The sequence below is a fragment of the Macaca thibetana genome, chromosome 15 (assembly GCF_024542745.1).
Source record: "Macaca thibetana thibetana isolate TM-01 chromosome 15, ASM2454274v1, whole genome shotgun sequence".
Lineage (NCBI taxonomy): Eukaryota > Metazoa > Chordata > Mammalia > Primates > Cercopithecidae > Macaca > Macaca thibetana.
The window spans coordinates 40,924,658-40,943,921 of NC_065592.1; the positions used below are offsets into that span (position 1 = coordinate 40,924,658).

The window sequence follows — 19,264 nt, forward strand, 5'->3', positions numbered from 1 at the left end:
TTGCAGACAAAGGACGGACAGAACTCAAGGTCATCCCTCTGCTCCGTGGGATAAATGTATATCTGATTGCTTCCTTTGGAAAGGCTAATGAGAAACTCAGAAGAATGCAACCATTTGTCTCTTATCTACCTATGACATGGAAGCCCCCTCCCCCCTTTGAGTTGTCCTGCCTTTCCGGACAGCACAAATGCACACCTTATATATATTGATTGATGTCTCATGTCTCCCTAAAATCCATAAAACCAAGCTGTGCTCCAACCACCTTGGGCACATGTTGTCAGGATCTCCTGAGGCTGTGTCACGGGCATGTCCTTAACCTTTGCAGAATAAACTTCCTAACTTTCCTGAGATCTGTCTCAGATATTTGGGGTTCACATTTTGGCAACGAAGAAGGGATTCTGAGTGGAGGTGCCACTGACCTTTGACAAATCTCATATTGGTGCTTGCTACCAGCTTGAGCTTTCTTTATGGTTCAAACCAATAGGACAATTTGCTGAGGCCTCGGAGCCTCCTCCAGAGAATCCCTGATCTCCCAAAATTTGGTCAAGATCTAAAGTTTATTTTGCTGTACAGTTCTTTTTCTGGAGTCTTACTTACTTCCAACAAGGAATGCAAGTTTTCTTGCTTCTAGGATGATGGAAGGCACGTAACTCCTTTCTGGAGTTTGAGCTCATTTCTAACAGGGAAGGCAAATTTAAATTCTTTCCTGCTTCTAGGATGGTAGAGAGCAATCTTCCGCCTAAGACCTATCTCTAGTAAGTAGCTGAATTGGGGTTTTTTCTTGGCTGAAGTTAAGATGAACAACCAGCTGTTCTTAATTTCTCCTTACTATTAGAGTACTCAGTAATCACATTGTTAGGGGTTTTTTTTGGTTGTTGTTCTAGTCTTTCTCCCATCAGATTTGCCCAACTCTACCTGACTTGGTCAAATCTAAATGAGAATTCTAAGTTATGGGTAACAAACCCTCTCTGAATTGGCTAAAATTTCTCACAGCTGAAACAGAGGGGGGAGAAAACCAAAACATGCACATGTTTGCTGTCTTTGCTTCCTGTCTTAAAATTTTTTTTCTTTCATTTACTTTTCTTCCACCCTACATCTCTTTCCCCCTTCGCTGTCTTTAGTACCAACAAAAACCTAGAGGAGGCTTCTAATGACTCAAACCCCTTAAAGTACTCAGAACAAAGGCACCACCTGCCCCTTTTTGGGGTGTTCCATTTTCTTTGTGGAGTTTCAAGAGTCATGAGCAGATTCTTCTTAGGTCTAAAGCTCTGCTCTCCTGTATCGTAAGACCTGACCTCTGTGGCTTTAGGGGGTACCAGAGATTACCTTGTACCGGGAGAGGATTTAACCTTGTGTGTATAATGGTGCATGAGAGTACAAAGTTAGAGGTGGCTGAGGACAATTTACAGGAAGTGGTCTTAGCTGTTTTTTGGGTTTTTTTTTTTCCTTCTAGGAAGTTATTATTTAGACCCTAATTCTAGTTCAGAGGTGCATTCTAAAGGGTGTCTTCTCCATTGCCTTTCCTGCTGAAATTAATCTTGATTGGCTAGTATGACCATTTTGCATGAGGAACTGAACTATCGTTTTCACAGATAAATGGGAGAATGAGTTTCCTCAGCTCCAAAGAGAAAGGGCATTTTGCTCCTCCCAGCTGAAAGGTGCCCCTGGGTCACTGGAGGCCAACTGGGAGTGTCTGGGGGTTAACCCCCCCATAACATGCTGCAACCCTACAGGGAACCCCCAATGAAATTAGTTTAAAAAGCCTCATTCAAGGCCGGGCGCGGTGGCTCAAGCCTGTAATCCCAGCACTTTGGGAGGCCGAGACGGGCGGATCACGAGGTCAGGAGATCAAGACCATCATCCTGGCTAACCCGGTGAAACCCCGTCTCTACTAAAAACATACAAAAAACTAGCCGGGCGAGGTGGCGGGCGCCTGTAGTCCCAGCTACTTGGGAGGCTGAGGCAGGAGAATGGCGTAAACCCGGGAGGCAGAGCTTGCAGTGAGCTGAGATCCGGCCACGGCACTCCAGCCCGGGCGACACAGCGAGACTCTGTCTCAAAAAAAAAAAAAAAAAAAAAGCCTCATTCAGGAAGGGCATATAGGAGCTGGTCACTCTGCATTTTGATTTTGAGCCTTCTTGGAGGTGCTAGAACTACAGAGAGAGAAACTGAGACATGTAAGAGGGTGGAAATGGCTAAGTGGTGACACACTGTGGAGCCTCACCTGCAACCAGCACACTTTGACCCACTCCACTAAAATACTAGGCCACAGCTCAGTTCCTACCTTAAAATAAAAAATAAATAAATAAAAATGGCCGGGCACGGTGGTTCACACCTGTAATCCCAGCACTTTGGGAGGCCGAGGCAGGTGGATCATGAAGTCAGGAACTCAAGACCAGCCTGGCCAATATGGTGAAACCCCATCTCTACTAAAAATACAAGAAAACTAGCCGGGCATGGTGGTGCACACCTGTAGACCCAGCTACTCGAGAGGCTGAGGTAGGAGAATCACTTGAACCCAGGAGGTGGAGGTAGCAGTGAGCCGAGATTGTACCATTGCACTCCAGCCTGGGCAATAGAGGGAGACTCTGTCTCAAAAAAAAAAAAAAAAAAAAAAAAGTGGAGTGGGAAACAATCTAAGAATAAGGGAAAACAACGAGAATGACCCTCTTTCAGGCACTCCGTTGGTTTTATGGTCCCTCTTCTTGCAAGTGTTTTTGTAAAATGGACATACCTGACATTTTCGTGCACAATTATAGCAAGAAAAATTCAGAGCCCAAAAGTCGATCTGCAACTATAAAGTTCCTAAGTTCTCTAACTCTCGGCTTTCTTCTCTGCCTCTGCTTGCTTTAAGTCTGCTGTTACATGTCTCCTGAAATAAAATCCACTGTTTGCATCCAGACATTTATTTTTGTTATTGTTTCTGCAAACCAATGAGTTTGTATCAGTATTTCATGGCTAGAGTTTTGAAGTAAAAGCTATAGGATTTTTGGTTGTATGAGTGTGTATGTGTGTGTTTATGTGTACATACACATATTTTGTTGTGTTTTTGGCTACAAGGTATGACATTGGCTTAAAGAGCACTCATAAATTAAATAATAAACCCAAATGCTTTTCACGTTCACATGACCTAAGTAAAGTCTTTAATAAGCTAGCTTTAAAATTATTGCTAAAGCAAATTAAAAATGTCTTAAGAATTGCCAGCATACATTTTTGTTTGCATTTATTGATCAAGCAATTTCATTTTTATCCCTGCCAAATACTATAAGGTGTTAAAATTTGGCATAAGGGTTAAAAAACTATAAACTCAGCCCAAAACAGGATAACCTTTGCTTGTATACTTTCTGATAAATAAGACACGAACATTAGTTTAATGAAAATACCTAAATCTTGATTTAGTAAAACAACCTCATATTTAATCTTAAGGTTCTCCTCAGGTAAACACCTGAAATTCACAGGCTATAAAATGGTTGGCAGGGAAATAACTTTAAATAATGACTATCGCAGTTTTCATAAATACAGTAATCTAGGTACACTATTAAAAACAACTAGGTAAATGTAATGGGATTAATACAGACAAATGTGTCATAATTTAGAATCTAAAGTTAAATTAAATAATAGATATTTCATTAGTTGGGTATTTTTTATTTAAAAAATATATTGTAAGAAAACATTCTTTCTAAAAAAACTGTGTTTTTTTAAAAAGGTGAATAATTTTTTGTCTCATTTAAAGCTTATTTAAAAGTTATGTATAAAACAAGGTGAAGGGAATCAGGAAATGAGAGAGATGTAAAGAAAGTTATAGAAATAAAGAGGTAATTTGGGTAAGAAAGCTTAAAGAAAAATAATTTTATGTGAGAAGGGATCTTTTATGGTAAATTTTGTCCTAGAATAAAATGACTGTTTTTTTAAGAAAGAGGGATGCTCAGGAAAACTAGAAAGTCCAAGCATGTCAGAAATGGTCTGTTTACATCATAATAAGAAGATTGATGAAAAAAAACTTTCATATAACCAAGCTGTCTACAATTAAAGGGAAATTATTTAAAATGGTCTTTCCAGATACTGGGTTTTGATTAAAAAAAAAAAAAACCACTTATACACTAAAGAATTGGTTTGAACTACAAAATTTTCTTAAGGTATTGCTTTACTCTTAATAAAGTACAAGGCATTATAATTTTTTTTACGCAAAGTTTGACTTTTATTGCACCTTGCTGTTTTCTGTTTTCTCTCCCCTTTTAAAAGGCCTGAAATAATAACTAACCTTCAACTCATTTTCAGCTGCTGTAAGATTTTTTTTCCCTCTGGTTCTAACTGTTGTGGCGTGACACTAAAAAGATGTTTCATCTTAGAGATCTAAAAGGAATATTTTCTTCCAACATAATATTCCCCATAGGGAACAGCAGTCACACTGCAAAAGGTCTTTTCTTTTGCCTTTGGGTAACTGGCCTAATAAACGGATCTTACACTTTATCTAAATAATTCCTATGTCATTATTACTAAGTTTTAGTTTGCTTAGAAAAGACCTAGATTAACAAAAAGAATATATTTTTAAATTAAGGTTATTACATCCATATAACTTTCCATGCAGGGAACTGAAGGCCCATGGGACGTGACCAACTCAGCATTCCACTGGAGACTAGATGATCAAACAGCAAACTGTTTATCATGAATGCAGGATGTGAGCAAACTCACGACTGCTTCTGCTGACAGAAGGTTTGCTGGAGGCAATCACTCCCTGGTGCCAAGGTTATCTACTGTGACATCTAGAGTCTGTTGTTTGAGGAATGCAGTCTTGCAAGCCTACTCTGGACTAAGCAGTTGATCCCTTCTTCCACCCCGCTTTTCACTGTCTCTTTTACCTAATAAATATGGAGGGCTGTGTAAAGCTCAGGGCCCTTGTCCACTAGAGGCAAGGTTCCCCCAACCCCTTCTTCCAAATATACTCTTCTGTCTCCTGTCTTTTATTTCCACATTTGCCCCCATTTGTTCACTCCACCAGGGATCATGGCAGGTTACATAGTGGCGCCTGGAACAGCAACAGTATCAGGTGCTCTACATTGCTGTATGTGCTTTTAAAGTACTCGTGCCATTAAGTTACAGGGCTTTGATTCTTGGGTTTAAGAAGGACACCAAGTCCTGCTAAATCTTCAACACTGACAGCAGTTAGAGCCTCACCTACAGATCTGGTAGAAGATGTCAACCAAAATAAACTGTGTTCGTGAGACATAGGGCCAAAAATTAAAGCTATTCAACTCCTCAAGGTCCAAAGACTATTGCGGAAGAGGTGGGCACATGAGATTATAAGGGCAGATTTTGAGAGATAAAGTAAGTTTAGTTTCTCTGTAAATTAACCATTAATGTCAAAGGCATGCTGAGGCGAGACCAGCATATGGGCCCCTGTGTCAGATTGACAAGGTTTTCTTGGAGCATTAACCCACTCCTTAATAAAGGTTATAAAGGTTATAAAAAGGCTTATGGAAATTATATCTTATGGTCAAGATGATTAAAATTTTATAGATTGTTTAAAAAATTTTGAAAAACAAATTTAATTGGCCTTCTGTTGTTTTTATTAGGGCTGTTTGAGAAATCAATCTCCTCTCTCAAAGAATAAATATTTTTGCCTTTTTTTTTTTTTAAATCTTTGCGGTATCACTTTGGCTAAATGAATGACTTATTTTACAACGACCTGTGATCCTATTTTGCGATCTCTCCAAAAATTTGGTAATTAGTTGTGAGTATTCTTAACTTACAACAATATAGTTATTTGTGTAAGTGTGATAACAATCTGTTTTCTTTTGTAACAGAGCACAACTGGAGACACTGGTTATTTTACCATGGTTTTGACTGGAGTGGCATGCTATCAGATACAGACTCCTTTAAGGAACCAAAGTTGATTTACAGAGCCAATAAAAGTCCCTTAGGAAAGCTGGCCTCATACCTTGTCTACACAATCTCTGACCTGTGGTAAGTAAAGAATGTCACTTTCTGACAGGCCCAGGAGCCCCAAGTTTTCTTGAGACCTCAAGGTGAGGACTTCACCCAATTAATACAGGTATTTGCAGGCATGGGCTGTCCTTAAGGCATTAAAGTCAAATCTGAGATTCTTTACGGAATAAAGTTCCAGCAAAGTCAATTAAAAAAAAAAAAAAAAAAAGAAGAGCCTATATGGCAAATAACTATTCTTGCTGACTTTATGCAAATACTCAGGCCAAGTATAATAAGACTAAAACTTAATTTGCAAATGAAATTGTCCTACGATTTTTTCTTTAGTGAAAATGAGACTGGAAAGAGAAAATTATGTTTTAAAATAAACTATAGAACATCTGTTGTTAGATTTTGATCTTGCCTAATGTTTTTCAATTTTTATTATTTTCTACAGTTTGGACTGAATTTTAACATTTGTCCTGGCTACAAGTCTCCAAAATAATGTTTTCAACTTTTTTTCTTCTTCCTTTCCTTTTTTTCCCCATTTTTGAAATCAGTAAAATTAAGCCATGCTTTCTTAAAGCCCTGCAAACTGAAGCTAGACAACTTAAACTTCAGAGGAAAATAACAGCGACCTATTTACATAATAAGCCACTTTCATACCTGCCTACTGATGTATGGACCTCAGAGTAATATGACCTATATCAATTTTCCAGGATAGTTCTTCTTTTTTTATTTGTTGTTTTTCTCCCTTCCTCCCCCTATTTTCTCTTGTAGGGCATGCATGAGACTTCACAACCTGCTAAAAATGAACTTTCCTAATAACATGGGACTTACCTGTCTAGGAATAAACCATCCTAGCCATAAGAAATCAACAAAACCTGAGACTAGAGACTCATTTTCTTTAAAATGTTTTATCTAAAAGATTTTAAAAAGAAAAGGGGGGAATGTGAAAGGAAAATAAATCTCAGGACCCCAAAATCACTAAGCCAGATGGAAAAATGAAAATGGAAATTGCTTAGGGCAAACCTGCCTCCCATTCTATTCCTTTAAAAGATACATACTAAGATAAGAAAGGTACATACCTCCCTCACAATTTGTCCTTAAAGAAATTCCTTACAGACAAAGGACAGACAGAACTCAAGGTCATCCCTCTGCTCTGTGGGATAAATGCATATCTGATTGCTTCCTTTAGAAAGGCTAATCAGAAACTCAGAAGAATGCTACCGTTTGTCTCTTATCTACCTATGACATGGAAGCCCCCTCCCCACTTTGAGTTGTCCCGCCTTTCTGGACGGAACCAATGTACAACTTACATATATTGATTGAGGTCTCATGTCTCCCTAAAATGCATAAAACCAAGCTATGCCCCAACCACCTTGGGCACATGTCATCAGGACCTCCTGAGGCTGTGTCACGGGTGCATCCTTAACCCTGGCAAAATAAACTTCCCAAACTGACTGAGACTTGTTTCAAATACTCTTTGGTTTACAGCTTATACACCTCCAGTAACTAGGATCTCACCACCTCTACAGAAAGCTCTTCTATTTTCAGACAATCCTGCTGGTCAAATTCTAGTTTCTATTAAGCTAAGACTTGGTAGAACTGGGATCGGATCCATGGCTTTCCCAATGTGTCATAAGTGCCTAGACACTAAAGAAAGAGGAGGACACGGAAAGGGAGGGGAGGCGGAGAAGAAGAGGAGGAGAAAGGAAAGGACAACTGGAAGAGGAAGAAGAAGGAGAAGGAGAAGACCACTTTGTTCACTGAAAGAATCCATATAACTGCCAGACAGGGCCCTTAGCAATTGCCTGGGCTGGGGACACAGCAGCTCAGTGCAGGGGCCAGCACTGGAGAAGGACAGAGCTGACGATTCACGATGTGTATGGGCAGAAAAGTTAACAAGACTTGATGCTTGATGGGATGTAGAACTTAAGGAAGAGAGAAGACAATTCTGGATTAGGTGACTGGAGGGTGATGGTCCCATTCATTTGAGGTGTGAACATAGGAGGAATGGAAAGGAGGAGTTCACGTTTGAGTCAGCTGAGCTGGAAGAACTTGAGGGCACCCACAGTAGAGACAGCACAGGGACAGACTGGCTGAGTGCCTTGGGATGATGTGCCCTGCCTTCAGGAGCCGGACAGTGTCTGTGCGCTGCACAAGAAGAGGGCTGGGAAGGCCTGCTCATGACCTCTGACCCCTGCTGGGGCCTGCCGCCTGCAGCCTGACCCCCACCGCCCTCCAGGAGCCCGCCACTCTTCCATTCTGGCTCCTGCCTCCTGTGGGTGGAGGCAGCAGGGTCCTGCACACAGCCCTGGGACATACCCTACCTCTCCAACTCACCCATCCCCAGAGCCCGGCTGCCCACTGACTTCCAGGGGCTTCATCACACTCACCCAGGCCTTGGCAAACTCCACCCCCAAGTGAGTATTTGGTCAGAGATCCCCCTGCCTCAGGCTCCCATGGGTTTGCTGAGCAGGAGCCCCATACTCTGAGAAGGCCAGGAGCTGCTCCCACCATGACCTCGACCTCTGGGCACCGCACAATCCTTACCACAGCGGCCTCTTCCCCGAGGCTCTGTGGGGACATGGAGAGGTCCGGCTCCCCCGGGGGCACACCACTGGCCTCTGCTTCCCAAGGTGTGCTGGCGAGTGCCTCGGCCTCCCCTGCTGCTGTTGCTGCTAAACTCTCTTCATTATCTGGACCCTGAATAGAAAGTCAGCAGGAACCACATCAGAGACCCATGATGCTGATCCACCACACTGTGGTGAGGAACAGATGGCCGGGGCCCCTCACAGCACCTGTACACCAAGACCTCACCTCACCTGGAAACCCACAGTGAGACATCAGACAGAAATACACAGGCCTGGCTTCCTCACACCACCCAAGCTGCGAGACCACCCCAGCATCCCACCTGTGTGGTGTGCCATCAGCCCTCCCTGCCAACCCCGAGGGGCATGTGCTCACCAGTAGCCCTTCCAAGCTCTGTCCCCTAATCAGAGAGTGCAGCTTCTACTGCTGCTTAAGTCACTGTGTTGAAACAAAACTCTAGGTCCTCGGACTCCACAGCTTTCTTCTTGAAGCAGTAGTCTACCCTCGTGGACCACTCCCTGTCCCACTCTCTCCCTAGCCCAGTGCCATCTGGCTTCCATCGCTCTGACAGCCCTGAAGCTGCTCTCCCCAAGGCCACTCACTGTGAATGGACAAATTCAACGGATGTTTCTCAGTCCCTTGCTTACTGGGACTTCTGCGAGGATCTGACATTGTTGGCCACACCCCAGAGCAGGCTGGCACCACCACTCACCCAAACTCCAACACAGCCCCCAAGCCCGGCCTCTTTCTCCAAGTTTGCTTCCCTACCCTTTCTCCTCTCAGTAGTCAGGGTGATCTTTCTGGAATTCTAATCTGACTACATCCATTCCTTGTTTCTTACCCTTCAGTGACCCCCTATTACTGCTAATCTTCTCTGTGTCCTTAGAGCCTCTCCAGACACTTCTCCCTGACCCCTGGCTCACGCCTCACCCTGCAGGTATGCTGCCCTTCTTCAGGCTCCAGTTCTTTGCTCCTGCCTGCCCACCTTGCTGAAATATCTGTTTCACCCCCTCTGCTAGGCGACTTCTACTTACCCTCTCAGGCCCGCTTTCAGCATCCTTTCCCGAGGGCACTTCTGTGCCCCCCAGTCTGGGCTCTAGGACCCTTTTTCAGTGCTCCCAGAACATCCTATGCTTCACCTACCACTGACCACAGCCCCTCTTACCACGCTGTCTTCAGGAATCAGGTCTATCCTATTTACTATCCATCCCTGAAACCAGGCCTAGTGCCCATCACAGTGTAGCGCTCTGCACACCGCCACTGAATGGGTCAATGCTATTTAGTGCTTACTCCGACAGACCTGCCCCATGAGATTGTCACTGTGTCTCGCAGACAGATAGGGAAAGCCAGTGACTGCTCCCACCCAACACAACCCCCAAACCCAGACACAGGTGAAGGGGAGCTTGCACTCTGAGCTACTTACTGGAGTGACCCCTTCCTCTGGGTTCTGGGTGGACACAGAGAGGGTCGGTCCCCTGGTGGGCACACTGCCGGCCTCTGCTTCTCCAGCAGTGCTGATGGGCGCCTCGGCCAGCCCCACGGCTGTTGCTGCTAAATTCTGAAAACAAAGGCATCACAAGAGACCATGTCTCTGGGCTCCCATCAACATGCCTGTGGCTGGAGAGAACAGACTGCCTAGCCTCCTCCAGCCACCTGCATTTCTGTAGCTTCTTTCCCTCCAGGACTTTCACATATATGGTTTCATAAATCCAGGGATGGGAAAGACCGCCTAGGCACCTATGTCTGGTGTGTGATTCTGTGTTTGCACCTCCACTAACACGGAAATCACTGCTCCTGAGTCAGCCTGGTCTAGCTCTAGATACTTCTACTGAGACCCATTGTCTCCCTGTGACCTCCCCATATACCCATCCAGAAGGCATTAGACAATGTCTTCGCCCATGACAGTGCTTCAGAAATGTGTAGGCAGCACCTCTGTCCTCCTCAGCCTTCTCTAGGCTGGGAGACAGAGACATTCCTGCTTCTTCTCTCTCCCTGTGACTCAGTTTCCTTTGGGAATGCACAGACAGATTCTCTGAAGGTTTCATAGCAATGGGGGAAATGGAAAGAGAGAGCAGCTTTGGAGCTGGTGACAGCAAATATGTCCTATCTTCATTTCCCAATGTTTGTTTACTTATCTATTGCAAAAATATGGTTCTTTTGGTTACAAAAAACACTAGGCTAATCAAAGTTAAAAAGATTTCCTTGCTGCAGGATTTCTCAGAATCTATAAAAAGAAGAATGTAGAATACAGCTTTTCCCAAAGTCATTTGACCACAGAGCCCCTTTTTCATAAAACATAATAAATCCTTGCAGAATTACTGTCCCAAAAAACAGTGAGAGGAAAGTTGAGGTCCTGGGATGTTAAAATGAGACTCTTTGTGACTCAGCGTCAGCTAAACCCCCAAAGGGCAAGTGCAAGTTCACAGGCATCAGGTAATCTCCCCATGCTAAGACAAGGAAATGGCACCCGTTCTACCAGCTCCTGCCCATCTCCTACCTCCAGGCTGTGTAAGAAATTGCACAGGACTCATTTTGGGGATGGGTGCCTGGAGAGCAAGAATTCCTTTGGAAAGAATTTCCAGTGTACTGTGGCTCTTCTCCTCCCCTCTCCTCACTCCAAACCATTTGGTGAGCTGGGTATTTGGTGAGCTGGGTATTTGGTGAGCTCCATGTATTTCCTGGAATGTGGGAGGCTCAGGGACTGGTGTGCGATTTTCTCCAGGGTGACAAAATAGAGGAAGCCGTTTAGATTCAGAGTTGGGAGAGAGGGACAAAGGAAGAGAGGGGAAAGGGAGAGGAGAGGAGGGGGAGGTGAGGGAGAACGAGAAGAGGAGGGAAGTGGGAAGAGAAGGGGAGGGGAGGAAAGGGGAGAGGAGGGGAGAAAATAAAAGCGGAGAGGAGGGAAAGAGGAGGTGAGAGGGAAAGGGGAGAGGAGAGGAGGGGGATGGAGAAGGGAGGGGTATTTGTCCTGCAGTTGCTTTGCTGGAGATAGACAAGATAAAATCTCTTCAAAGGTTGCTGGCTGAAATGGGCTGTAGTCAAAGGGACACGCAGAAGATCCGGGCACCCTGTATGGGGTGGAGGCCCGGGCAGAAGTTACAAGGCCAACTATGGAATTTTGATCCTAGATCCCCTGCAGGAAGACCTCCTAGGAACCACAAAAGCCCCCCATAAGAAAGAGTTCCAACAATCAGGCATCTTCCAAAAGCCCAGATCACAATTTCACCAGCCAAATACGACTGTGCCCATTTCTCCAGGTGGGCCAGCCCCTGCAGATGTTAAAAATAGCTCTAGAGGATGGGGAGGTCATGAGGATAAGGAGGAGAAAGAAGAAAGAAAATAGAGAGGAAACCCCTAACCATGCTTCCCTTTCCTGGCAGGTTCCTAGTCTACAGCAGGCCTGAGTGTAGAAGAGGGGAAACTGTGCTTGTAATTTTGTTGAATTTTTGATATTATGCTGGGCTTGACTTTTAAATATCTGTGAAAATTGACTGTTACCAGATAGTGACTGAGAGAGTTGTGAGAACTGTCTGAAGTTTTCATCCCAGGAGAAGGGAAGGAATGAGCTGGCACTGTGGGTTTTCAGCAGGAGCCATTGTGAGAAAACTATTTATGCTTTAATTTTGCACCCTAGGGAGCTCAGCATTTCAAAACTGGCTTCGCAGGTGTAAAAGCCAATTACCAAACAATAGCATGAATGCACCTGCAGTTAATCTGATTCTGTCTTGAAGGGGACTCAGAGGGTTGATAAAGCTATGTGTCTTCACAACTGAGCAGGAGGGCGGGAGTGCACTGGTGAGGCCTGGACACTCGTCACAGTCAAGTGTGAGGACAAGCTTGCACCGCATATCCCCCACCAGTTCTGTGCATCCCTGGAGAGCCTCTGTGGCCCTGGGACTCTGATCTCCTCTGTACCATGAGGACAGAAGCAATCTTGATGCTGTTCAACCAAAATCCTGTGGTTCTCTCTGGTGCCCAATAAAATCATCATCAAGTTTGAAATAAGCAAACAAGTCTATTACTGACTAATCAAATGAAATTTACCATCTACTCACCTTTTCTTCAGCTATGTCAAGGAAGGCCCCAGACCCTGAGCCGCTGTCAGTAATGGGGTCACCATCCACAGAATGAATCCCCTCCAGTGTGTCATTCAGGATCTCACCAGACCCTACAAGAAGCAGGCATTCTGCTATCAATAACTACATTTTGCAGTTTTGGAAAAGAACGAGGTATCTCTTCACCAACTAACTTGGAAAGATGTTCAGATACCATGACACAGAGTCAAGTGGCAGAAAAAAAAAAAAAACAAGTTGCAGAACAACATACATGGCAAGGCATGTGTGGTTTTCATTCCAAGCTCTGGCACCACCTGCAGGCAAGTCGCTCAACCTCTGCCTCATGTTCCTTATCTAGAAATGGGGAATTACAATAATTCCTACCTCATAGGGTTGCTTTGAGTACTATGTGTCACAAGAACTAAGTAAGCTAATGCAAATAAAGCATTGAGGGCAGCCCCTGGCATATAGTAAGCAATCGACAAATGTTCATTGTTGATATGGTTTTATGTGTGTAAAATAGAATGAGTATAGATGTCTTATCATTATTATATATATAATATTCATGTTATGTAATGATTACTATATGACGTATATAATATATACATATATATGTATATGTATGTGCTTATATATTTATATACTTGGCTAAACCACAGTGTTTAGTACTGATATTTTCCAGAAGATAGGAGTTTAAGAAGAGGAAACTATTATTTTTCTGGTTTATACAACCGAGCATTAATTTAATCGTTCCCACATGCATATATTTCCTTTGCAATTTAAAAAGCAGCCTGGAATCGGAGGCCGAGGTGGGCAGATCACTTGAGGTCAGGAGTTCGAGACCAGCCTGAGCAACACGGAGAAATCCCATCTCTACTGAAAATACAAAAATTAGCCAGGTGTGATAGCACATGCCTGTAATCCCAGCTACTTGGGAGGCCGAGGCAGGAGAATCACTTGAACCCAGGAGGCAGAGGTTGCAGTGGGCAGAGGTTGTAGACCTGAGATTGCACCACTGCACTCCAGCCTGGGTAACAGAGTGAGATTCCATCTCAAAAAAAAAAAAAAGAAGAAGAAGAAGAAGAAGAAGCAAACGGAGTTTTGAAACAAAGAAAATTATTCATTGGCCAGGCATGGTGGCTCATGCCTGTAATCCCAGTATTTTGGGAGGCTGAGGCAGGAGGATCATTTGAGCTCAGGAGTTCAAGACCAGCCTTGGCAACATAGCGAGACCCCATCTCTACTAAAATAAAAAAAAAAAATTAGCCAGGCATTGTGGCATGTGGCTGTAGACCCAGCTGCTCAGGAGCCTGAGGAGGGAGCTCATGTCTGGGAGGTTAAGGCTGCAGTGAGCCATGATTGTGTCACTGCACTCCAGTCTGGGTGACAGAGCAAGACCCTGTCTCAAAAAAAAAAAAAAAAAAAAAAAAAAAAAAAATGCGCTACCATAACTGCATGCCTATTATGGCTGGGCCAATGCCAAGATTGTCCCATGCAACCCTCCTGCTGGCCCACCTGTCCTGCCCACCGGGACCCCTCCCACCACCTTCCTGCAGGTGGGCAGATCCCACTATCACCCTGTAACAGGTGTTAGTGGAAATCCCACTATCACCCTGTAACAGGTGTGTCCTGCCGGACCCACACATTAACACCTCAGTATTATTAACCCTGGGAATGAGACTGAGGCTGGGAAGGGCCCTGAAGCCAGGTCAGCCTGTCCCCGGGCCAGGCCCTTCCCACACACGCTGTGCTCACGCAGGTCCCATGGTCACAATAACTCTGGGGGAGGTGTGAAATCCTCCAAAGGACTCTGCCCTGCTACCCACTCCTGTCCCATCCTGTGATGGAAGCGTGGCCAGCACGGGTCGAGCACGCTCGTCCTCCCCGCTCTGACCACCAGGGGGTGCCGTGCAAGCAGCCGATTGCCTGGTCTCCACGGCCTGACCCCTGGGACGAAGGAGGTGGGGTGGCCCCTTCCACGGGCCAAAATGGCGTCAGGGAAGCTCCGAATGCAAGTATTAGGGGCTTTGCTTAGCCAGGGCTTTCTCCCACCGTCCGGGCTGTCTACACATCAAGAAGAAAAGGACAATTTGGCTAGCTCCGTTGCTTTCGACTGAGTGTGGCTGATACCGGGAACAGGCGAGCTGCATTGGGATTAGAGCCCAGTCCCCACGTGGACCTCATCTCCTCAGTCTAGGAAAGTCCTCGCCCCAGCCCCTTCGCCTTACCCCCTTGCTCAGAGATCCTAATTCCACCCCTGAGAAAAGCATTCGCAATTCAGAAACCACTTCCACAACCGCGGCCAGATTCAGCCCTCTCATCCACCCGGTAGCGGGGATTGTTCACGCTCCCAGAGGATGGCTAAGGAATCTGAAGCTTGGAAACTGATCAGCAACTTGCCCCAGGCCGACAGCAAATAGGGAGCTAGGCAGGGCCTCCTTCCAAGCTGTCTGACTCTCCCCAGCAGGCAGTATTTCCACAGCAACACCCAGCCTCCTTGGCTCTGTCATGACGTTATTAAATTATCCTACAATGTTTTCTCTCCAGTTCTCTATACCTTCTCTGACCCACAGACTCCCCAAATTTAGTTGTTAAAATAACACTCATTAACTGATGACAGAACCAAAAAGAATAGTGATACATATTATTGTAGAAGACTTGTATTAATAAAATACAGAAGTACAATAAAGAAAGTAAAAACCATCCATAATCCTACCACTCAGAGATAACTGCTTATAACATTTTGATGAATATTACGTCTAATATGTGATGTATCTAATACATACACACATCACTCTACATAGCTATATGTAAATAGATATAAATAACATATTCAAAATTAGGGTCATAGACACATAGTTTTGGAATTTGCTTTTTTGGTGGACTATACCACGAGCATGTCCCTGGGTCATTAAATCAGATCTGTATCACCAATGTCAGGGCTGTATGTATGAATGAAATAGAATTTGCTCGACCAATCCCTACTGTGGGCAGTTTGGGTTGTTTTTGTTCCTGAGAACAGTGCTGCCAGGAATGACCGTGTACTTACATCTTCAGTCTGAAGTGACGGCCCCTCTGAGAAATGACAGTAACCACAAGCGATCTCAGGGCTTGGGCATATGCCAAGCTAGTGCTTGGGGATAGTGTTTGATGCCTGGGCTTTTGCCAGTGCTCCTCCGCATGGGTAGGGGGACAAGAGACAGGGGCCAGAACCCTGGATGGGCAGCCAGGGGACCAGCTCTTCTCCTAGGGACTGCTGCTGCCTTGCTGAGTAACCAGCCCCTCTCTGGCCATCAGTTTCTCACTTGTGCCACACAGGAGTTTAGCTGATCCTCTGAGAGTTGGGGAGTTTGTGGCAAAAGTCAGAAAGGGTTGGGACTCTGGACTTAGCTTTTCCAAGTGTTGGTTTTTCCACCTATAAAATAGTGGCTAGTGCTATTGAGTAGGCAGTATGCTGTCAGTGTTGGAGACAAAATATCCAAACACTTGGCACACCGTAGGTATTCAACAAACAGCAAGGATTATTACAAACTTTTCTGTTAAACCCCAGAAGGGGTAGAGTCTGGGAGTCAGAAGCTCCAGATCTGGGGGTTAGAAGCTCTGCTATCTGAGATCAAATGCCAGCTCTGCCATCCACAAGCCGTTTGCTCCTGGCTGGGTTACTTAACTTCTCTGTGGCACAATTTCCTCATCTTGCCTGTAAAATGAGGGTGGTTCTCACCCTTTCTTAAAGGGTTGAGGGGAAGGTTAAATGAGATTCTGTATGTTACATATGTGGCCCCGGCTGGACACATAGTAATCACCCAATAAAAGGCCACTATGTAGGCATGTGCATCCGGACTTGCCTTGTTCGGGGCTGCTGTGCTGGATGATGCTCATGTTGGTGGTTTCCGGGGTCCCCTCAGGTACAGGTTCACCGGAAAGTTCCATGTCCTCAAAGGGGGAGGATGGAGTTGGAGGTGTGTTTATGGGTTCAACTTTTGCTTCTTTGGGCTGAAGGGAGGAAAAATGAGACGCAAAATGATGTACTTGGCAGTAAAGCAGAAGAAGTGACAGTGAATATCATTGGAGAAAATAATATATCCACAAGATGCTGAATAAACCAAGGGGAAAGCTTGGCCCCGCTTGGTGTCTACCTGGGCAATGGCTGTACCTCCCAGGGCCTGAACGAGGTGCCTACTAGAGGTCATTAGATTCTGTTCAGTTGACAGTCAGACTATTCATCTCAGCCAAAACTCTCTGAGCACAGGGATCATATTTCCATGATTCCCAAATCCCAGATCAGCCAGAGGAGGTGCCCATTAAAGATCTGTTAGATGAGGGAATGATTAAATGAATTAGTGAACAAATGAATGAACCAGGCTGCACTCAATAAACTGCATATAAATTCGATGCCAGATGTGCACTAGTCATAAACACCTATGAAAATGAAAGATGGGTATGGTTCCTTCCAAGGAAACTTCAGCATCTACATAGTTTTCCCAAAGCCAGTCAGTGTCTCAACCAACGTTACCAACTAGAGAAAAACAAACAAACAAAAACCCAACAGAAACACAGAGTGCTTCAGTGATCTAGGCAGAAATCCTGGCATGGGCTCTGAAAGTCACGACATCACCCCTGGACCCAAGCAGCAGCTCACGGGACCCAGGGCTCGTCAGCATTCAGATAGCCTCATCACCTTCTAAGCTCAAGGGGCTGGGGATGCATGGAAGAATCCTGTGGATCAGTGTTGAACTCGTGGTATGAACAAGAAACCAATCTTTGTTTTGTAAAGCACTAAGATTTTAAGGTTAATTTGTTACTGCAGCATCACTTACCTATCCTGACTAATAACAGAAGGTTGTTTCCTTAATTCAGAATCTAGTAAATCAATAAATTTCTGGTCCATGGAACAAGGAGGATTCTTAGAAGCTCCATAATTTAGAATGTAATAGTTCAGTTCTTACAGTCAGACCTGGATCAAATCCCAGCTCTCCACTTATAAGCTCAGTTATGTTGGGCAAGTCATGGACCTTCACTGAGCCTCAGCTTCCTCCTCTGTAAAAATGAGGACAATAAAGAACTACTTGAAGGCAGGAAATAGAAAATGCATGGAAGGGATAAGCACACCTTTATGTTTAGTACAGAAATATTCCATATTCATTACTGAAAACACTGTAAGTGCAGATGAGCAAAAAGAGAAATCACCTTGAGTCCTAACACCCAGAGACAATCACCATGGATTCTACTGTACTGTAAAATCTTCAGGGTGGAGGTGGGAGGAAAGGCTTTAAGGAGTTGGGCCTTGGAGAATGAGCAGGGTTTCAGAGCACAGGGGTGGAGGGTTGATGGAAGTCAGGGCCTGGCAACTTGAGCGTGGCAAGAGCCCAGGGCTTGAGGAGGGAAGCAGTGGAACAGAGCCCAGGGAGGCAGGGAGAGGGAGGGTCTGGTTCTATGGGGAGAAGAATGGGCTTGAACCCAAGGGTCACAGACAGCCACTGGGAAGCATTGGGTGAGGAAGTGGTGGGGGCAGCTGTGTGTTTTAGAGAGGCCTCGCTGGTGGCAGTGTGATCATGGACTAGGGGAGCTGAGCTTATGCCAGGTGACTGGGAGGTGGCGCTAAAGAAGTCCACAAGGCAGGAACCAGGGCAGCAGTAGGAGCACAGAGCAGGTACCTCCCCAGGGAAGGTTGTGAACAAGACCAGGTGGGATGTCCCCATTTCACCCAGATGGATGTTCATCTAGCAGGGTAGATAAAGACCCCTACCCAGGAGGTTTCTCTCCTCTCCCTGTGAGGGATCAAGGCAAAAGCCACTCCATCACTGGTTCAGGAACCAGTGCTCAAGCCCCTGAATGCTCATCTCTAGTCTGGAGTGAGGCTGCTGGTGGCTGGTAGCAAAGGTGCTCTATAAGGCATTTGGGCTTTGGGATGAGGCAGGCAGGGCAGGTGAGGGTTCGGGAAACACAGGAAGACAACGGGATGGGGGTTGAGCTCTGTAACTCAGGGTGGCTGAAGTTGGAATCCATCCCATCAGCCAAAAACTTCTTTTGTCAAACTCCCAACAAGGCATCCCAAGCCCCCTGCAAGGACAGGGCATGGTTCTGGTGAGCTGACCCTCAGGAGTGAGGGTCACAGGACCTGCCTCAAGTAGGTAGCTTTGGTTTTCAGAGGTCAACGTGGATGGGGATCCAGTGTGGCCTGTGACAAAATAGGAATCTCAAGTCCGAAGAACTGTTATTAAAAGTGTTGCAATTTGCTGAGCCCAGGCTCACGTACACACAATCAGATTTACTCATTCTGCACATATTTCCAGAGGCCCTACTGTGTGCCAGGTCCTTGGCTGAGCCCTGGGGACACAGAAATGAATAACTAAGACAGAATGTCTGTCCTCAAGTTGTCAGGCAATGGAGAAGCCCCAGACCTAGACCAGACGCAACAAACCACGATTCGGTGTGATGCATGGGATGGCGGGAGTGAGAGCCAAGAGGGAGGAGGGGGCTTAGCTAAACAATGGCCTCCAAGGAGAGGATGTGGACTGGAGCCTGAAGGCTAAGTAGGAACTTGCCACGCAGAAAGAGGAGCTGGGAGGGGCCCTCCAGGCAAACAGAACCGCAGGAACTAAGGCGCCATGGAGGAGAGAAAGTGCTTGGTCTGTCCAGAGAACTGTGAGCATCTGGGTGTGGTTGGGAAAGAGGCCCTGGCTGAGGACCAG

General features: G+C 45.3%; 1 protein-coding gene across 1 annotated transcript in view; it reads right to left on the reverse strand.

Annotated features, from left to right (window-relative positions):
• COL15A1 (collagen type XV alpha 1 chain) overlaps positions 1-19,264 on the reverse strand; it is a 127,072-nt gene that overhangs the window by 58,726 nt on the left and 49,082 nt on the right. Inside the window, 4 exon segments of the mRNA XM_050762069.1 lie at positions 8,479-8,631; positions 9,941-10,075; positions 12,573-12,685; positions 16,418-16,565. Coding sequence (XP_050618026.1) covers positions 8,479-8,631; positions 9,941-10,075; positions 12,573-12,685; positions 16,418-16,565 — 549 coding nt within the window.